This window comes from Dicentrarchus labrax, unplaced genomic scaffold (assembly GCF_905237075.1).
Source record: "Dicentrarchus labrax unplaced genomic scaffold, dlabrax2021, whole genome shotgun sequence".
NCBI classification, from domain to species: Eukaryota; Metazoa; Chordata; class Actinopteri; family Moronidae; genus Dicentrarchus; species Dicentrarchus labrax.
The window spans coordinates 2,397,081-2,415,250 of record NW_026136712.1 but is presented as its reverse complement, the minus strand read 5'-3'; the positions used below and the strand labels follow the sequence as shown (position 1 = coordinate 2,415,250).

At 42.9% G+C, this 18,170-nt stretch overlaps 3 protein-coding genes and 3 pseudogenes across 5 annotated transcripts in view; 5 read left to right on the top strand and 1 right to left on the bottom strand.

The window, feature by feature from the left end:
- Positions 1–18,170, bottom strand: part of LOC127372866 (AT-rich interactive domain-containing protein 5B-like) — an 88,111-nt gene that overhangs the window by 36,600 nt on the left and 33,341 nt on the right. The window lies entirely within an intron of this gene.
- On the top strand, positions 1,490–2,624 carry LOC127372903 (high choriolytic enzyme 1-like). The gene has a single exon (XM_051416844.1). It carries the CDS (start codon positions 1,542–1,544, stop codon positions 2,340–2,342), a length of 801 nt encoding a protein of 266 aa, XP_051272804.1. The 5' UTR covers positions 1,490–1,541; the 3' UTR covers positions 2,343–2,624.
- Positions 4,949–6,088, top strand: LOC127372912 (high choriolytic enzyme 1-like; annotated as a pseudogene).
- LOC127372905 (high choriolytic enzyme 1-like) lies at positions 8,417–9,550 on the top strand (annotated as a pseudogene).
- On the top strand, positions 11,930–13,014 carry LOC127372914 (high choriolytic enzyme 1-like; annotated as a pseudogene).
- Positions 15,341–16,478, top strand: LOC127372902 (high choriolytic enzyme 1-like). The gene is given in 2 exon segments (XM_051416843.1): positions 15,341–16,104; positions 16,106–16,478. Coding segments are annotated over 2 exon segments (801 nt in total). The 5' UTR covers positions 15,341–15,393; the 3' UTR covers positions 16,196–16,478.

Here is an 18,170-nt window from a genome sequence, read left to right as displayed (position 1 = left end):
GTCTCAGTCTTATTTACATAGTTACATAGTGCAGAGCTGGCATGATATCATGTATGTAGCCATCTAATGAAGGAATATTTTAGACCCAAATGCTGGTTTCTCATTTTCATAAGAGTCAATAAGAAACATTACAAAGTCAGCTAGGGGTGGAGTTTTCCAAACAACTCACAGAGTTAATGTTATTTAGCTAGCTAGCTACAGCTAAACAAAAGCTGTCAGTGAAAGTGGTCATTTACGTCATTCAAATCAAGTCGTCAACTGAGGATGAAAAGCTTCTTTTGCTTTCCTCTGCCTAAAATCTGAGATCCATTGTTTTAAAACTTACTGTAAGTTTTAAGTGGTCAAATGAACCATTGTCATCATTGTAAACTGCATATGTGCAGTGCTAGACTGGATAGCTTTATGGGCATAGCAACAGTAACTAAGGGGGGTTGGGCTTAGTGAATGGTCAGTTGTTTTGGGGGGTTTTGTCTTTTGGGGTTTTTCGGTCCGTACCCTCTAGTACAGGGGTGCCCAAACTTTTTCTCTTAGAGGGCTACAACTGTGACTTAATGGTGGGCCATGGTGCCAGAAGCAAAGACCTGTTGTATTGTATTGTTAGGATGCAAACTGGTACTAGGATCCCATGTTCCCTTAATTGAGTGACTTCCTGCACATGTCCCTCTCCCACCGTGCTCAGATATTGAAAAATAATAATTAGGGATCCTAAATATTTAAAAACCATTTTGTAGTGCACAAAGGTCCTTTGACCTTCATCAGGTAAAAACCTTTTATCTGAAGACCTAAGGTCGAACCGTCGTGCATCGTTTATAAAGTTTAGTCAAAGTAAAAAGACAGAGTTTGGGAGTCCTCTCTTCCTTTGCCTCTGTATTTTTCCTCCCACACACCTATCATAAAAGAGCGGCATGGAGGGAGCCGGAGATCGTACCGCTGATCTTCCGATTAGTGGACGACCAGTTGTAACTCTAGGGCAAAAAACAGCTACGTATTTGGCAAGTTATAGCTATAATGATAAACTGCTGGTTTTCGAAGAGCGTTTTGTGTCTAAATTGTTTCATGAAACAACAGAGTTGTTTGTCCCACTCAGAGAATTAACGTCACATTTATGTTGCAGACACGATGCAACTATTGGCTTCAATAAATCTATCTTTGAAATTGTAGTTGTGATATGAATTGATTTATCGTTCAGCTCTAGTTATTTCACTTTGCAAAATAAGAAAATAAAAGCCAAAGTTGGTATCACATAGATACCATGAACTCTTTAGCTTGAAGACAATTTAAGATGTCTAGTTAAACATGTCTGACCAAGTAAACTAACTGTTCATCCATCTAACGACCAGAGATAACAAACCATGTTGAAGTAGTAGGTTTGTCTGTGGAGTCCTGCCTGAAGAGGTTTATTTAGGCCTAGCAGTGTGGACCCCAACCCATAATCCTCATGCAGACACACCTCTAGAGGAGAGTATAAAGAGCCTGGACTGAACTCAGTGAGACATCAAACTTCAAGGAGTCTCTCCACAGCTACCAGACCCACCCTGAAGATGACTCCCTCTGTCAGTGTGCTGCTGCTGCTGCTCCTGCTCGGCCTCTCTCAGGCACATCCTCTCACGGAGGAAGAAAGTGTTCCGGAGGTCCAAATGGACGAAGACGACACTGTCGACATCACCACCAGGATCCTGACCTCCAACAATGCCACCAATGAGATTCTGCTGGAAGGAGACTTGTTGGCTCCCAGAACCAGAAACGCCATGACGTGCTGGTCCCAGAGCTGTCTGTGGAAGAAAGCCTCCAACGGCCTGGTGATGATCCCCTTCACCATGAGCAGTGAGTTCACCAGCTGGGAAAGGCAGAAGATCGACTACGCCATGAAGGCCTTCCACAGCAGCACCTGCCTCCGTTTCGTCCCCCGTCAGAACGAGTACGACTACATCAGCGTCGAGAACAGAGCCGGATGTTTCTCCGCTCTGGGTAAAACGGGAGGCAGACAGGTCCTCTCTCTCAACAGACAGGGCTGCCTCTACCACGGCATCATCCAGCACGAGATCAACCACGCTCTGGGCTTCCAGCACGAGCAGACCAGGAGCGACCGCGACTACTACGTCAGGATCAACTGGGAGAACATTAACCCGCAGATGGCCTACAACTTCTACAAGCAGGCTACCAACAACCTCAACACTCCCTACGACTACTCCTCCATCATGCACTATGGGAAAACAGCCTTCTCCATCCAGCACGGCAGGGACTCCATCACCCCCATCCCCAACGCCAACGTGCAGATCGGCCAGAGGAAGGGCATGTCCTACTGGGACATCATGAGGATCAACCTGCTCTACAGCTGCTGATGACAATACTACTGATGCCTGATTGAGAGTTCACTGTTAAGCAAACAAATACGCTTGAAGCACAATGCAACAAATTAACACTTTGCTCCAGCTATCTGTAATTCATCAGAAGCTACTAAAAGTGACGCGATCTATGATACGGATTTCAGCTTCTGTGACTGTATGTTTCAAAACGTTCAGGCAACTGAATATCAGTCAGAAATGTAAAAACTGTTTGTATTAAAGTCAACACAAAATGAAACCATTACAATAAAGTTGGTTAGCAGCAGTTTGGCAGTTAAACTTTGTGTTTTTAGTGCAGTATGTTGAGTGAGATCATCCACTGGCCTTCATTTTCTTTGTTTCTCCTTGGTTTCTGTCAGCTTTCCTTCCTTCTTTCCTTTCCGTCCACACAGTACCTCTAATTTATTGCGCTCCTTCTTCACAAGGAAATCATTTTCACTCCTATCTGTCGGCAGCTCTGTAATGTCCGTCTGAAGGCTTTTCCCCAACCAAAAAGAACAAAGGTTTAAGAGATGTATAACTGCGTGTTTTTCTGCTCAAAAAATACACCGATGCTAATGCTAGCATGCCTAGCTAAGTAGTTACCTAGTCTTACCTGGAAGTGAGTTAGCACATCATTAGCTACTTTATTATTTTGCAGGGTTAAAGGTTAGGTTAGAAAAAGGCCTGTTCAGGACTGAGACATACACTGGAGCCGGTGTAACACTAGTCTTGGATGCTGCTTACCGCTATATCCCAGTTTAAGGTAACGTTAGCAGATCAGTACTGCTCTGTATTGGGTTTGGGGAAGTTTAACTGAGATGGCTTTGCTTAAGTTATACATTTGTCCTCGTTCTCAAAGTTTATTCTCATGTAAAAGTGAAACCATGTATTACAATACTTACAATAAAGCATAAATCTAACCTCTGACTTATTCGGTAATGAAATGTATTACGTGTATCTAGACTAAGAGGGAAATAGTTTTAAACTACATTTTTCCTCATGCTTTAGTATAATACTGGAGCTAGATAGTTACCCTCTAATATTAGAGCGATGGTGCTCTTTGATTTCCATGTATTCTAAATGTTTCATCGATTCATGAAGATAATGACCTTTTACCTAGGACCTCTAAGCTTTAGCCTCAGTCTTATTTACATAGTTACATAGTGCAGAGCTGGCATGATATCATGTATGTAGCCATCTAATGAAGGAATATTTTAGACCCAAATGCTGGTTTCTCATTTTCACAAGAGTCAATAAGAAACATTACAAAGTCAGCTAGGGGTGGAGTTTTCCAAACAACTCACAGAGTTAATGTTATTTAGCTAGCTAGCTACAGCTAAACAAAAGCTGTCAGTGAAAGTGGTCATTTACGTCATTCAAATCAAGTCGTCAACTGAGGATGAAAAGCTTCTTTTGCTTTCCTCTGCCTAAAATCTGAGATCCATTGTTTTAAAACTTACTGTAAGTTTTAAGTGGTCAAATGAACCATTGTCATCATTGTAAACTGCATATGTGCAGTGCTAGACTGGATAGCTTTATGGGCATAGCAACAGTAACTAAGGGGGGTTGGGCTTAGTGAATGGTCAGTTGTTTTGGGGGGTTTTGTCATTTGGGGTTTTTCGGTCCGTACCCTCTAGTACAGGGGTGCCCAAACTTTTTCTCTTAGAGGGCTACAACTGTGACTTAATGGTGGGCCATGGTGCCAGAAGCAAAGACCTGTTGTATTGTATTGTTAGGATGCAAACTGGTACTAGGATCCCATGTTCCCTTAATTGAGTGACTTCCTGCACATGTCCCTCTCCCACCCTGCTCAGATATTGAAAAATAATAATTAGGGATCCTAAATATTTAAAAACCATTTTGTAGTGCACAAAGGTCCTTTGACCTTCATCAGGTAAAAACCTTTTATCTGAAGACCTAAGGTCGAACCGTCGTGCATCGTTTATAAAGTTTAGTCAAAGTAAAAAGACAGAGTTTGGGAGTCCTCTCTTCCTTTGCCTCTGTATTTTTCCTCCCACACACCTATCATAAAAGAGCGGCATGGAGGGAGCCGGAGATCGTACCGCTGATCTTCCGATTAGTGGACGACCAGTTGTAACTCTAGGGCAAAAAACAGCTACGTATTTGGCAAGTTATAGCTATAATGATAAACTGCTGGTTTTCGAAGAGCGTTTTGTGTCTAAATTGTTTCATGAAACAACAGAGTTGTTTGTCCCACTCAGAGAATTAACGTCACATTTATGTTGCAGACACGATGCAACTATTGGCTTCAATAAATCTATCTTTGAAATTGTAGTTGTGATATGAATTGATTTATCGTTCAGCTCTAGTTATTTCACTTTGCAAAATAAGAAAATAAAAGCCAAAGTTGGTATCACATAGATACCATGAACTCTTTAGCTTGAAGACAATTTAAGATGTCTAGTTAAACATGTCTGACCAAGTAAACTAACTGTTCATCCATCTAACAACCAGAGATAACAAACCATGTTGAAGTAGTAGGTTTGTCTGTGGAGTCCTGCCTGAAGAGGTTTATTTAGGCCTAGCAGTGTGGACCCCAACCCATAATCCTCATGCAGACACACCTGTAGAGGAGAGTATAAAGAGCCTGGACTGAACTCAGTGAGACATCAAACTTCAAGGAGTCTCTCCACAGCTACCAGACCCACCCTGAAGATGACTCCCTCTGTCAGTGTGCTGCTGCTGCTGCTCCTGCTCGGCCTCTCTCAGGCACATCCTCTCACGGAGGAAGGAAGTGTTCCGGAGGTCCAAATGGACGAAGACGACACTGTCGACATCACCACCAGGATCCTGACCTCCAACAATGCCACCAATGAGATTCTGCTGGAAGGAGACTTGTTGGCTCCCAGAACCAGAAACGCCATGACGTGCTGGTCCCAGAGCTGTCTGTGGAAGAAAGCCTCCAACGGCCTGGTGATGATCCCCTTCACCATGAGCAGTGAGTTCACCAGCTGGGAAAGGCAGAAGATCGACTACGCCATGAAGGCCTTCCACAGCAGCACCTGCCTCCGTTTCGTCCCCCGTCAGAACGAGTACGACTACATCAGCGTCGAGAACAGAGCCGGATGTTTCTCCGCTCTGGGTAAAACGGGAGGCAGACAGGTCCTCTCTCTCAACAGACAGGGCTGCCTCTACCACGGCATCATCCAGCACGAGATCAACCACGCTCTGGGCTTCCAGCACGAGCAGACCAGGAGCGACCGCGACTACTACGTCAGGATCAACTGGGAGAACATTAACCCGCAGATGGCCTACAACTTCTACAAGCAGGCTACCAACAACCTCAACACTCCCTACGACTACTCCTCCATCATGCACTATGGGAAAACAGCCTTCTCCATCCAGCACGGCAGGGACTCCATCACCCCCCATCCCCAACGCCAACGTGCAGATCGGCCAGAGGCAGGGCATGTCCTACTGGGACATCATGAGGATCAACCTGCTCTACAGCTGCTGATGACAATACTACTGATGCCTGATTGAGAGTTCACTGTTAAGCAAACAAATACGCTTGAAGCACAATGCAACAAATTAACACTTTGCTCCAGCTATCTGTAATTCATCAAAAGCTACTAAAAGTGACGCGATCTATGATACGGATTTCAGCTTCTGTGACTGTATTCTTTCAAAACGTTCAGGCAACTGAATATCAGTCAGAAATGTAAAAACTGTTTGTATTAAAGTCAACACAAAATGAAACCATTACAATAAAGTTGGTTAGCAGCAGTTTGGCAGTTAAACTTTGTGTTTTTAGTGCAGTATGTTGAGTGAGATCATCCACTGGCCTTCATTTTCTTTGTTTCTCCTTGGTTTCTGTCAGCTTTCCTTCCTTCTTTCCTTTCCGTCCACACAGTACCTCTAATTTATTGCGCTCCTTCTTCACAAGGAAATCATTTTCACTCCTATCTGTCGGCAGCTCTGTAATGTCCGTCTGAAGGCTTTTCCCCAACCAAAAAGAACAAAGGTTTAAGAGATGTATAACTGCGTGTTTTACTGCTCAAAAAATACACCGATGCTAATGTTAGCATGCCTGGCTAAGTAGTTACCTAGTCTTACCTGCAAGTGAGTTAGCACATCATTAGCTACTTTATTATTTTGCAGGGTTAAAGGTTAGGTTAGAAAAAGGCCTGTTCAGGACTGAGACATACACTGGAGCCGGTGTAACACTAGTCTTGGATGCTGCTTACCGCTATATCCCAGTTTAAGGTAACGTTAGCAGATCAGTACTGCTCTGTATTGGGTTTGGGGAAGTTTAACTGAGATGGCTTTGCTTAAGTTATACATTTGTCCTCGTTCTCAAAGTTTATTCTCATGTAAAAGTGAAACCATGTATTACAATACTTACAATAAAGCATAAATCTAACCTCTGACTTATTCGGTAATGAAATGTATTACGTGTATCTAGACTAAGAGGGAAATAGTTTTAAACTACATTTTTCCTCATGCTTTAGTATAATACTGGAGCTAGATAGTTACCCTCTAATATTAGAGCGATGGTGCTCTTTGATTTCCATGTATTCTAAATGTTTCATCGATTCATGAAGATAATGACCTTTTACCTAGGACCTCTAAGCTTTAGCCTCAGTCTTATTTACATAGTTACATAGTGCAGAGCTGGCATGATATCATGTATGTAGCCATCTAATGAAGGAATATTTTAGACCCAAATGCTGGTTTCTCATTTTCACAAGAGTCAATAAGAAACATTACAAAGTCAGCTAGGGGTGGAGTTTTCCAAACAACTCACAGAGTTAATGTTATTTAGCTAGCTAGCTACAGCTAAACAAAAGCTGTCAGTGAAAGTGGTCATTTACGTCATTCAAATCAAGTCGTCAACTGAGGATGAAAAGCTTCTTTTGCTTTCCTCTGCCTAAAATCTGAGATCCATTGTTTTAAAACTTACTGTAAGTTTTAAGTGGTCAAATGAACCATTGTCATCATTGTAAACTGCATATGTGCAGTGCTAGACTGGATAGCTTTATGGGCATAGCAACAGTAACTAAGGGGGGTTGGGCTTAGTGAATGGTCAGTTGTTTTGGGGGGTTTTGTCATTTGGGGTTTTTCGGTCCGTACCCTCTAGTACAGGGGTGCCCAAACTTTTTCTCTTAGAGGGCTACAACTGTGACTTAATGGTGGGCCATGGTGCCAGAAGCAAAGACCTGTTGTATTGTATTGTTAGGATGCAAACTGGTACTAGGATCCCATGTTCCCTTAATTGAGTGACTTCCTGCACATGTCCCTCTCCCACCCTGCTCAGATATTGAAAAATAATAATTAGGGATCCTAAATATTTAAAAACCATTTTGTAGTGCACAAAGGTCCTTTGACCTTCATCAGGTAAAAACCTTTTATCTGAAGACCTAAGGTCGAACCGTCGTGCATCGTTTATAAAGTTTAGTCAAAGTAAAAAGACAGAGTTTGGGAGTCCTCTCTTCCTTTGCCTCTGTATTTTCCCTCCCACACACCTATCATAAAAGAGCGGCATGGAGGGAGCCGGAGATCGTACCGCTGATCTTCCGATTAGTGGACGACCAGTTGTAACTCTAGGGCAAAAAACAGCTACGTATTTGGCAAGTTATAGCTATAATGATAAACTGCTGGTTTTCGAAGAGCGTTTTGTGTCTAAATTGTTTCATGAAACAACAGAGTTGTTTGTCCCACTCAGAGAATTAACGTCACATTTATGTTGCAGACACGATGCAACTATTGGCTTCAATAAATCTATCTTTGAAATTGTAGTTGTGATATGAATTGATTTATCGTTCAGCTCTAGTTATTTCACTTTGCAAAATAAGAAAATAAAAGCCAAAGTTGGTATCACATAGATACCATGAACTCTTTAGCTTGAAGACAATTTAAGATGTCTAGTTAAACATGTCTGACCAAGTAAACTAACTGTTCATCCATCTAACGACCAGAGATAACAAACCATGTTGAAGTAGTAGGTTTGTCTGTGGAGTCCTGCCTGAAGAGGTTTATTTAGGCCTAGCAGTGTGGACCCCAACCCATAATCCTCATGCAGACACACCTCTAGAGGAGAGTATAAAGAGCCTGGACTGAACTCAGTGAGACATCAAACTTCAAGGAGTCTCTCCACAGCTACCAGACCCACCCTGAAGATGACTCCCTCTGTCAGTGTGCTGCTGCTGCTGCTCCTGCTCGGCCTCTCTCAGGCACATCCTCTCACGGAGGAAGAAAGTGTTCCGGAGGTCCAAATGGACGAAGACGACACTGTCGACATCACCACCAGGATCCTGACCTCCAACAATGCCACCAATGAGATTCTGCTGGAAGGAGACTTGTTGGCTCCCAGAACCAGAAACGCCATGACGTGCTGGTCCCAGAGCTGTCTGTGGAAGAAAGCCTCCAACGGCCTGGTGATGATCCCCTTCACCATGAGCAGTGAGTTCACCAGCTGGGAAAGGCAGAAGATCGACTACGCCATGAAGGCCTTCCACAGCAGCACCTGCCTCCGTTTCGTCCCCGTCAGAACGAGTACGACTACATCAGCGTCGAGAACAGAGCCGGATGTTTCTCCGCTCTGGGTAAAACGGGAGGCAGACAGGTCCTCTCTCTCAACAGACAGGGCTGCCTCTACCACGGCATCATCCAGCACGAGATCAACCACGCTCTGGGCTTCCAGCACGAGCAGACCAGGAGCGACCGCGACTACTACGTCAGGATCAACTGGGAGAACATTAACCCGCAGATGGCCTACAACTTCTACAAGCAGGCTACCAACAACCTCAACACTCCCTACGACTACTCCTCCATCATGCACTATGGGAAAACAGCCTTCTCCATCCAGCACGGCAGGGACTCCATCACCCCCATCCCCAACGCCAACGTGCAGATCGGCCAGAGGCAGGGCATGTCCTACTGGGACATCATGAGGATCAACCTGCTCTACAGCTGCTGATGACAATACTACTGATGCCTGATTGAGAGTTCACTGTTAAGCAAACAAATACGCTTGAAGCACAATGCAACAAATTAACACTTTGCTCCAGCTATCTGTAATTCATCAAAAGCTACTAAAAGTGACGCGATCTATGATACGGATTTCAGCTTCTGTGACTGTATTCTTTCAAAACGTTCAGGCAACTGAATATCAGTCAGAAATGTAAAAACTGTTTGTATTAAAGTCAACACAAAATGAAACCATTACAATAAAGTTGGTTAGCAGCAGTTTGGCAGTTAAACTTTGTGTTTTTAGTGCAGTATGTTGAGTGAGATCATCCACTGGCCTTCATTTTCTTTGTTTCTCCTTGGTTTCTGTCAGCTTTCCTTCCTTCTTTCCTTTCCGTCCACACAGTACCTCTAATTTATTGCGCTCCTTCTTCACAAGGAAATCATTTTCACTCCTATCTGTCGGCAGCTCTGTAATGTCCGTCTGAAGGCTTTTCCCCAACCAAAAAGAACAAAGGTTTAAGAGATGTATAACTGCGTGTTTTTCTGCTCAAAAAATACACCGATGCTAATGTTAGCATGCCTGGCTAAGTAGTTACCTAGTCTTACCTGCAAGTGAGTTAGCACATCATTAGCTACTTTATTATTTTGCAGGGTTAAAGGTTAGGTTAGAAAAAGGCCTGTTCAGGACTGAGACATACACTGGAGCCGGTGTAACACTAGTCTTGGATGCTGCTTACCGCTATATCCCAGTTTAAGGTAACGTTAGCAGATCAGTACTGCTCTGTATTGGGTTTGGGGAAGTTTAACTGAGATGGCTTTGCTTAAGTTATACATTTGTCCTCGTTCTCAAAGTTTATTCTCATGTAAAAGTGAAACCATGTATTACAATACTTACAATAAAGCATAAATCTAACCTCTGACTTATTCGGTAATGAAATGTATTACGTGTATCTAGACTAAGAGGGAAATAGTTTTAAACTACATTTTTCCTCATGCTTTAGTATAATACTGGAGCTAGATAGTTACCCTCTAATATTAGAGCGATGGTGCTCTTTTATTTCCATGTATTCTAAATGTTTCATCGATTCATGAAGATAATGACCTTTTACCTAGGACCTCTAAGCTTTAGTCTCAGTCTTATTTACATAGTTACATAGTGCAGAGCTGGCATGATATCATGTATGTAGCCATCTAATGAAGGAATATTTTAGACCCAAATGCTGGTTTCTCATTTTCATAAGAGTCAATAAGAAACATTACAAAGTCAGCTAGGGGTGGAGTTTTCCAAACAACTCACAGAGTTAATGTTATTTAGCTAGCTAGCTACAGCTAAACAAAAGCTGTCAGTAAAAGTGGTCATTTACGTCATTCAAATCAAGTCGTCAACTGAGGATGAAAAGCTTCTTTTGCTTTCCTCTGCCTAAAATCTGAGATCCATTGTTTTAAAACTTACTGTAAGTTTTAAGTGGTCAAATGAACCATTGTCATCATTGTAAACTGCATATGTGCAGTGCTAGACTGGATAGCTTTATGGGCATAGCAACAGTAACTAAGGGGGGTTGGGCTTAGTGAATGGTCAGTTGTTTTGGGGGGTTTTGTCTTTTGGGGTTTTTCGGTCCGTACCCTCTAGTACAGGGGTGCCCAAACTTTTTCTCTTAGAGGGCTACAACTGTGACTTAATGGTGGGCCATGGTGCCAGAAGCAAAGACCTGTTGTATTGTATTGTTAGGATGCAAACTGGTACTAGGATCCCATGTTCCCTTAATTGAGTGACTTCCTGCACATGTCCCTCTCCCACCCTGCTCAGATATTGAAAAATAATAATTAGGGATCCTAAATATTTAAAAACCATTTTGTAGTGCACAAAGGTCCTTTGACCTTCATCAGGTAAAAACCTTTTATCTGAAGACCTAAGGTCGAACCGTCGTGCATCGTTTATAAAGTTTAGTCAAAGTAAAAAGACAGAGTTTGGGAGTCCTCTCTTCCTTTGCCTCTGTATTTTTCCTCCCACACACCTATCATAAAAGAGCGGCATGGAGGGAGCCGGAGATCGTACCGCTGATCTTCCGATTAGTGGACGACCAGTTGTAACTCTAGGGCAAAAAACAGCTACGTATTTGGCAAGTTATAGCTATAATGATAAACTGCTGGTTTTCGAAGAGCGTTTTGTGTCTAAATTGTTTCATGAAACAACAGAGTTGTTTGTCCCACTCAGAGAATTAACGTCACATTTATGTTGCAGACACGATGCAACTATTGGCTTCAATAAATCTATCTTTGAAATTGTAGTTGTGATATGAATTGATTTATCGTTCAGCTCTAGTTATTTCACTTTGCAAAATAAGAAAATAAAAGCCAAAGTTGGTATCACATAGATACCATGAACTCTTTAGCTTGAAGACAATTTAAGATGTCTAGTTAAACATGTCTGACCAAGTAAACTAACTGTTCATCCATCTAACGACCAGAGATAACAAACCATGTTGAAGTAGTAGGTTTGTCTGTGGAGTCCTGCCTGAAGAGGTTTATTTAGGCCTAGCAGTGTGGACCCCAACCCATAATCCTCATGCAGACACACCTCTAGAGGAGAGTATAAAGAGCCTGGACTGAACTCAGTGAGACATCAAACTTCAAGGAGTCTCTCCACAGCTACCAGACCCACCCTGAAGATGACTCCCTCTGTCAGTGTGCTGCTGCTGCTGCTCCTGCTCGGCCTCTCTCAGGCACATCCTCTCACGGAGGAAGGAAGTGTTCCGGAGGTCCAAATGGACGAAGACGACACTGTCGACATCACCACCAGGATCCTGACCTCCAACAATGCCACCAATGAGATTCTGCTGGAAGGAGACTTGTTGGCTCCCAGAACCAGAAACGCCATGACGTGCTGGTCCCAGAGCTGTCTGTGGAAGAAAGCCTCCAACGGCCTGGTGATGATCCCCTTCACCATGAGCAGTGAGTTCACCAGCTGGGAAAGGCAGAAGATCGACTACGCCATGAAGGCCTTCCACAGCAGCACCTGCCTCCGTTTCGTCCCCCGTCAGAACGAGTACGACTACATCAGCGTCGAGAACAGAGCCGGATGTTTCTCCGCTCTGGGTAAAACGGGAGGCAGACAGGTCCTCTCTCTCAACAGACAGGGCTGCCTCTACCACGGCATCATCCAGCACGAGATCAACCACGCTCTGGGCTTCCAGCACGAGCAGACCAGGAGCGACCGCGACTACTACGTCAGGATCAACTGGGAGAACATTAACCCGCAGATGGCCTACAACTTCTACAAGCAGGCTACCAACAACCTCAACACTCCCTACGACTACTCCTCCATCATGCACTATGGGAAAACAGCCTTCTCCATCCAGCACGGCAGGGACTCCATCACCCCCCATCCCCAACGCCAACGTGCAGATCGGCCAGAGGCAGGGCATGTCCTACTGGGACATCATGAGGATCAACCTGCTCTACAGCTGCTGATGACAATACTACTGATGCCTGATTGAGAGTTCACTGTTAAGCAAACAAATACGCTTGAAGCACAATGCAACAAATTAACACTTTGCTCCAGCTATCTGTAATTCATCAAAAGCTACTAAAAGTGACGCGATCTATGATACGGATTTCAGCTTCTGTGACTGTATTCTTTCAAAACGTTCAGGCAACTGAATATCAGTCAGAAATGTAAAAACTGTTTGTATTAAAGTCAACACAAAATGAAACCATTACAATAAAGTTGGTTAGCAGCAGTTTGGCAGTTAAACTTTGTGTTTTTAGTGCAGTATGTTGAGTGAGATCATCCACTGGCCTTCATTTTCTTTGTTTCTCCTTGGTTTCTGTCAGCTTTCCTTCCTTCTTTCCTTTCCGTCCACACAGTACCTCTAATTTATTGCGCTCCTTCTTCACAAGGAAATCATTTTCACTCCTATCTGTCGGCAGCTCTGTAATGTCCGTCTGAAGGCTTTTCCCCAACCAAAAAGAACAAAGGTTTAAGAGATGTATAACTGCGTGTTTTACTGCTCAAAAAATACACCGATGCTAATGTTAGCATGCCTGGCTAAGTAGTTACCTAGTCTTACCTGCAAGTGAGTTAGCACATCATTAGCTACTTTATTATTTTGCAGGGTTAAAGGTTAGGTTAGAAAAAGGCCTGTTCAGGACTGAGACATACACTGGAGCCGGTGTAACACTAGTCTTGGATGCTGCTTACCGCTATATCCCAGTTTAAGGTAACGTTAGCAGATCAGTACTGCTCTGTATTGGGTTTGGGGAAGTTTAACTGAGATGGCTTTGCTTAAGTTATACATTTGTCCTCGTTCTCAAAGTTTATTCTCATGTAAAAGTGAAACCATGTATTACAATACTTACAATAAAGCATAAATCTAACCTCTGACTTATTCGGTAATGAAATGTATTACGTGTATCTAGACTAAGAGGGAAATAGTTTTAAACTACATTTTTCCTCATGCTTTAGTATAATACTGGAGCTAGATAGTTACCCTCTAATATTAGAGCGATGGTGCTCTTTGATTTCCATGTATTCTAAATGTTTCATCGATTCATGAAGATAATGACCTTTTACCTAGGACCTCTAAGCTTTAGCCTCAGTCTTATTTACATAGTTACATAGTGCAGAGCTGGCATGATATCATGTATGTAGCCATCTAATGAAGGAATATTTTAGACCCAAATGCTGGTTTCTCATTTTCACAAGAGTCAATAAGAAACATTACAAAGTCAGCTAGGGGTGGAGTTTTCCAAACAACTCACAGAGTTAATGTTATTTAGCTAGCTAGCTACAGCTAAACAAAAGCTGTCAGTGAAAGTGGTCATTTACGTCATTCAAATCAAGTCGTCAACTGAGGATGAAAAGCTTCTTTTGCTTTCCTCTGCCTAAAATCTGAGATCCATTGTTTTAAAACTTACTGTAAGTTTTAAGTGGTCAAATGAACCATTGTCATCATTGTAAACTGCATATGTGCAGTGCTAGACTGGATAGCTTTATGGGCATAGCAACAGTAACTAAGGGGGGTTGGGCTTAGTGAATGGTCAGTTGTTTTGGGGGGTTTTGTCATTTGGGGTTTTTCGGTCCGTACCCTCTAGTACAGGGGTGCCCAAACTTTTTCTCTTAGAGGGCTACAACTGTGACTTAATGGTGGGCCATGGTGCCAGAAGCAAAGACCTGTTGTATTGTATTGTTAGGATGCAAACTGGTACTAGGATCCCATGTTCCCTTAATTGAGTGACTTCCTGCACATGTCCCTCTCCCACCCTGCTCAGATATTGAAAAATAATAATTAGGGATCCTAAATATTTAAAAACCATTTTGTAGTGCACAAAGGTCCTTTGACCTTCATCAGGTAAAAACCTTTTATCTGAAGACCTAAGGTCGAACCGTCGTGCATCGTTTATAAAGTTTAGTCAAAGTAAAAAGACAGAGTTTGGGAGTCCTCTCTTCCTTTGCCTCTGTATTTTTCCTCCCACACACCTATCATAAAAGAGCGGCATGGAGGGAGCCGGAGATCGTACCGCTGATCTTCCGATTAGTGGACGACCAGTTGTAACTCTAGGGCAAAAAACAGCTACGTATTTGGCAAGTTATAGCTATAATGATAAACTGCTGGTTTTCGAAGAGCGTTTTGTGTCTAAATTGTTTCATGAAACAACAGAGTTGTTTGTCCCACTCAGAGAATTAACGTCACATTTATGTTGCAGACACGATGCAACTATTGGCTTCAATAAATCTATCTTTGAAATTGTAGTTGTGATATGAATTGATTTATCGTTCAGCTCTATTTATTTCACTTTGCAAAATAAGAAAATAAAAGCCAAAGTTGGTATCACATAGATACCATGAACTCTTTAGCTTGAAGACAATTTAAGATGTCTAGTTAAACATGTCTGACCAAGTAAACTAACTGTTCATCCATCTAACGACCAGAGATAACAAACCATGTTGAAGTAGTAGGTTTGTCTGTGGAGTCCTGCCTGAAGAGGTTTATTTAGGCCTAGCAGTGTGGACCCCAACCCATAATCCTCATGCAGACACACCTCTAGAGGAGAGTATAAAGAGCCTGGACTGAACTCAGTGAGACATCAAACTTCAAGGAGTCTCTCCACAGCTACCAGACCCACCCTGAAGATGACTCCCTCTGTCAGTGTGCTGCTGCTGCTGCTCCTGCTCGGCCTCTCTCAGGCACATCCTCTCACGGAGGAAGAAAGTGTTCCGGAGGTCCAAATGGACGAAGACGACACTGTCGACATCACCACCAGGATCCTGACCTCCAACAATGCCACCAATGAGATTCTGCTGGAAGGAGACTTGTTGGCTCCCAGAACCAGAAACGCCATGACGTGCTGGTCCCAGAGCTGTCTGTGGAAGAAAGCCTCCAACGGCCTGGTGATGATCCCCTTCACCATGAGCAGTGAGTTCACCAGCTGGGAAAGGCAGAAGATCGACTACGCCATGAAGGCCTTCCACAGCAGCACCTGCCTCCGTTTCGTCCCCCGTCAGAACGAGTACGACTACATCAGCGTCGAGAACAGAGCCGGATGTTTCTCCGCTCTGGGTAAAACGGGAGGCAGACAGGTCCTCTCTCTCAACAGACAGGGCTGCCTCTACCACGGCATCATCCAGCACGAGATCAACCACGCTCTGGGCTTCCAGCACGAGCAGACCAGGAGCGACCGCGACTACTACGTCAGGATCAACTGGGAGAACATTAACCCGCAGATGGCCTACAACTTCTACAAGCAGGCTACCAACAACCTCAACACTCCCTACGACTACTCCTCCATCATGCACTATGGGAAAACAGCCTTCTCCATCCAGCACGGCAGGGACTCCATCACCCCCCATCCCCAACGCCAACGTGCAGATCGGCCAGAGGCAGGGCATGTCCTACTGGGACATCATGAGGATCAACCTGCTCTACAGCTGCTGATGACAATACTACTGATGCCTGATTGAGAGTTCACTGTTAAGCAAACAAATACGCTTGAAGCACAATGCAACAAATTAACACTTTGCTCCAGCTATCTGTAATTCATCAAAAGCTACTAAAAGTGACGCGATCTATGATACGGATTTCAGCTTCTGTGACTGTATTCTTTCAAAACGTTCAGGCAACTGAATATCAGTCAGAAATGTAAAAACTGTTTGTATTAAAGTCAACACAAAATGAAACCATTACAATAAAGTTGGTTAGCAGCAGTTTGGCAGTTAAACTTTGTGTTTTTAGTGCAGTATGTTGAGTGAGATCATCCACTGGCCTTCATTTTCTTTGTTTCTCCTTGGTTTCTGTCAGCTTTCCTTCCTTCTTTCCTTTCCGTCCACACAGTACCTCTAATTTATTGCGCTCCTTCTTCACAAGGAAATCATTTTCACTCCTATCTGTCGGCAGCTCTGTAATGTCCGTCTGAAGGCTTTTCCCCAACCAAAAAGAACAAAGGTTTAAGAGATGTATAACTGCGTGTTTTACTGCTCAAAAAATACACCGATGCTAATGTTAGCATGCCTGGCTAAGTAGTTACCTAGTCTTACCTGCAAGTGAGTTAGCACATCATTAGCTACTTTATTATTTTGCAGGGTTAAAGGTTAGGTTAGAAAAAAGGCCTGTTCAGGACTGAGACATACACTGGAGCCGGTGTAACACTAGTCTTGGATGCTGCTTACCGCTATATCCCAGTTTAAGGTAACGTTAGCAGATCAGTACTGCTCTGTATTGGGTTTGGGGAAGTTTAACTGAGATGGCTTTGCTTAAGTTATACATTTGTCCTCGTTCTCAAAGTTTATTCTCATGTAAAAGTGAAACCATGTATTACAATACTTACAATAAAGCATAAATCTAACCTCTGACTTATTCGGTAATGAAATGTATTACGTGTATCTAGACTAAGAGGGAAATAGTTTTAAACTACATTTTTCCTCATGCTTTAGTATAATACTGGAGCTAGATAGTTACCCTCTAATATTAGAGCGATGGTGCTCTTTGATTTCCATGTATTCTAAATGTTTCATCGATTCATGAAGATAATGACCTTTTACCTAGGACCTCTAAGCTTTAGCCTCAGTCTTATTTACATAGTTACATAGTGCAGAGCTGGCATGATATCATGTATGTAGCCATCTAATGAAGGAATATTTTAGACCCAAATGCTGGTTTCTCATTTTCACAAGAGTCAATAAGAAACATTACAAAGTCAGCTAGGGGTGGAGTTTTCCAAACAACTCACAGAGTTAATGTTATTTAGCTAGCTAGCTACAGCTAAACAAAAGCTGTCAGTGAAAGTGGTCATTTACGTCATTCAAATCAAGTCGTCAACTGAGGATGAAAAGCTTCTTTTGCTTTCCTCTGCCTAAAATCTGAGATCCATTGTTTTAAAACTTACTGTAAGTTTTAAGTGGTCAAATGAACCATTGTCATCATTGTAAACTGCATATGTGCAGTGCTAGACTGGATAGCTTTATGGGCATAGCAACAGTAACTAAGGGGGGTTGGGCTTAGTGAATGGTCAGTTGTTTTGGGGGGGTTTTGTCATTTGGGGTTTTTCGGTCCGTACCCTCTAGTACAGGGGTGCCCAAACTTTTTCTCTTAGAGGGCTACAACTGTGACTTAATGGTGGGCCATGGTGCCAGAAGCAAAGACCTGTTGTATTGTATTGTTAGGATGCAAACTGGTACTAGGATCCCATGTTCCCTTAATTGAGTGACTTCCTGCACATGTCCCTCTCCCACCCTGCTCAGATATTGAAAAATAATAATTAGGGATCCTAAATATTTAAAAACCATTTTGTAGTGCACAAAGGTCCTTTGACCTTCATCAGGTAAAAACCTTTTATCTGAAGACCTAAGGTCGAACCGTCGTGCATCGTTTATAAAGTTTAGTCAAAGTAAAAAGACAGAGTTTGGGAGTCCTC

Excerpts from the sequence above, each read along its gene's own strand:
- LOC127372903 (XM_051416844.1), top strand. The coding sequence starts at position 1,542 with ATGACTCCCTCTGTCAGTGTGCTGCTGCTGCTGCTCCTGCTCGGCCTC.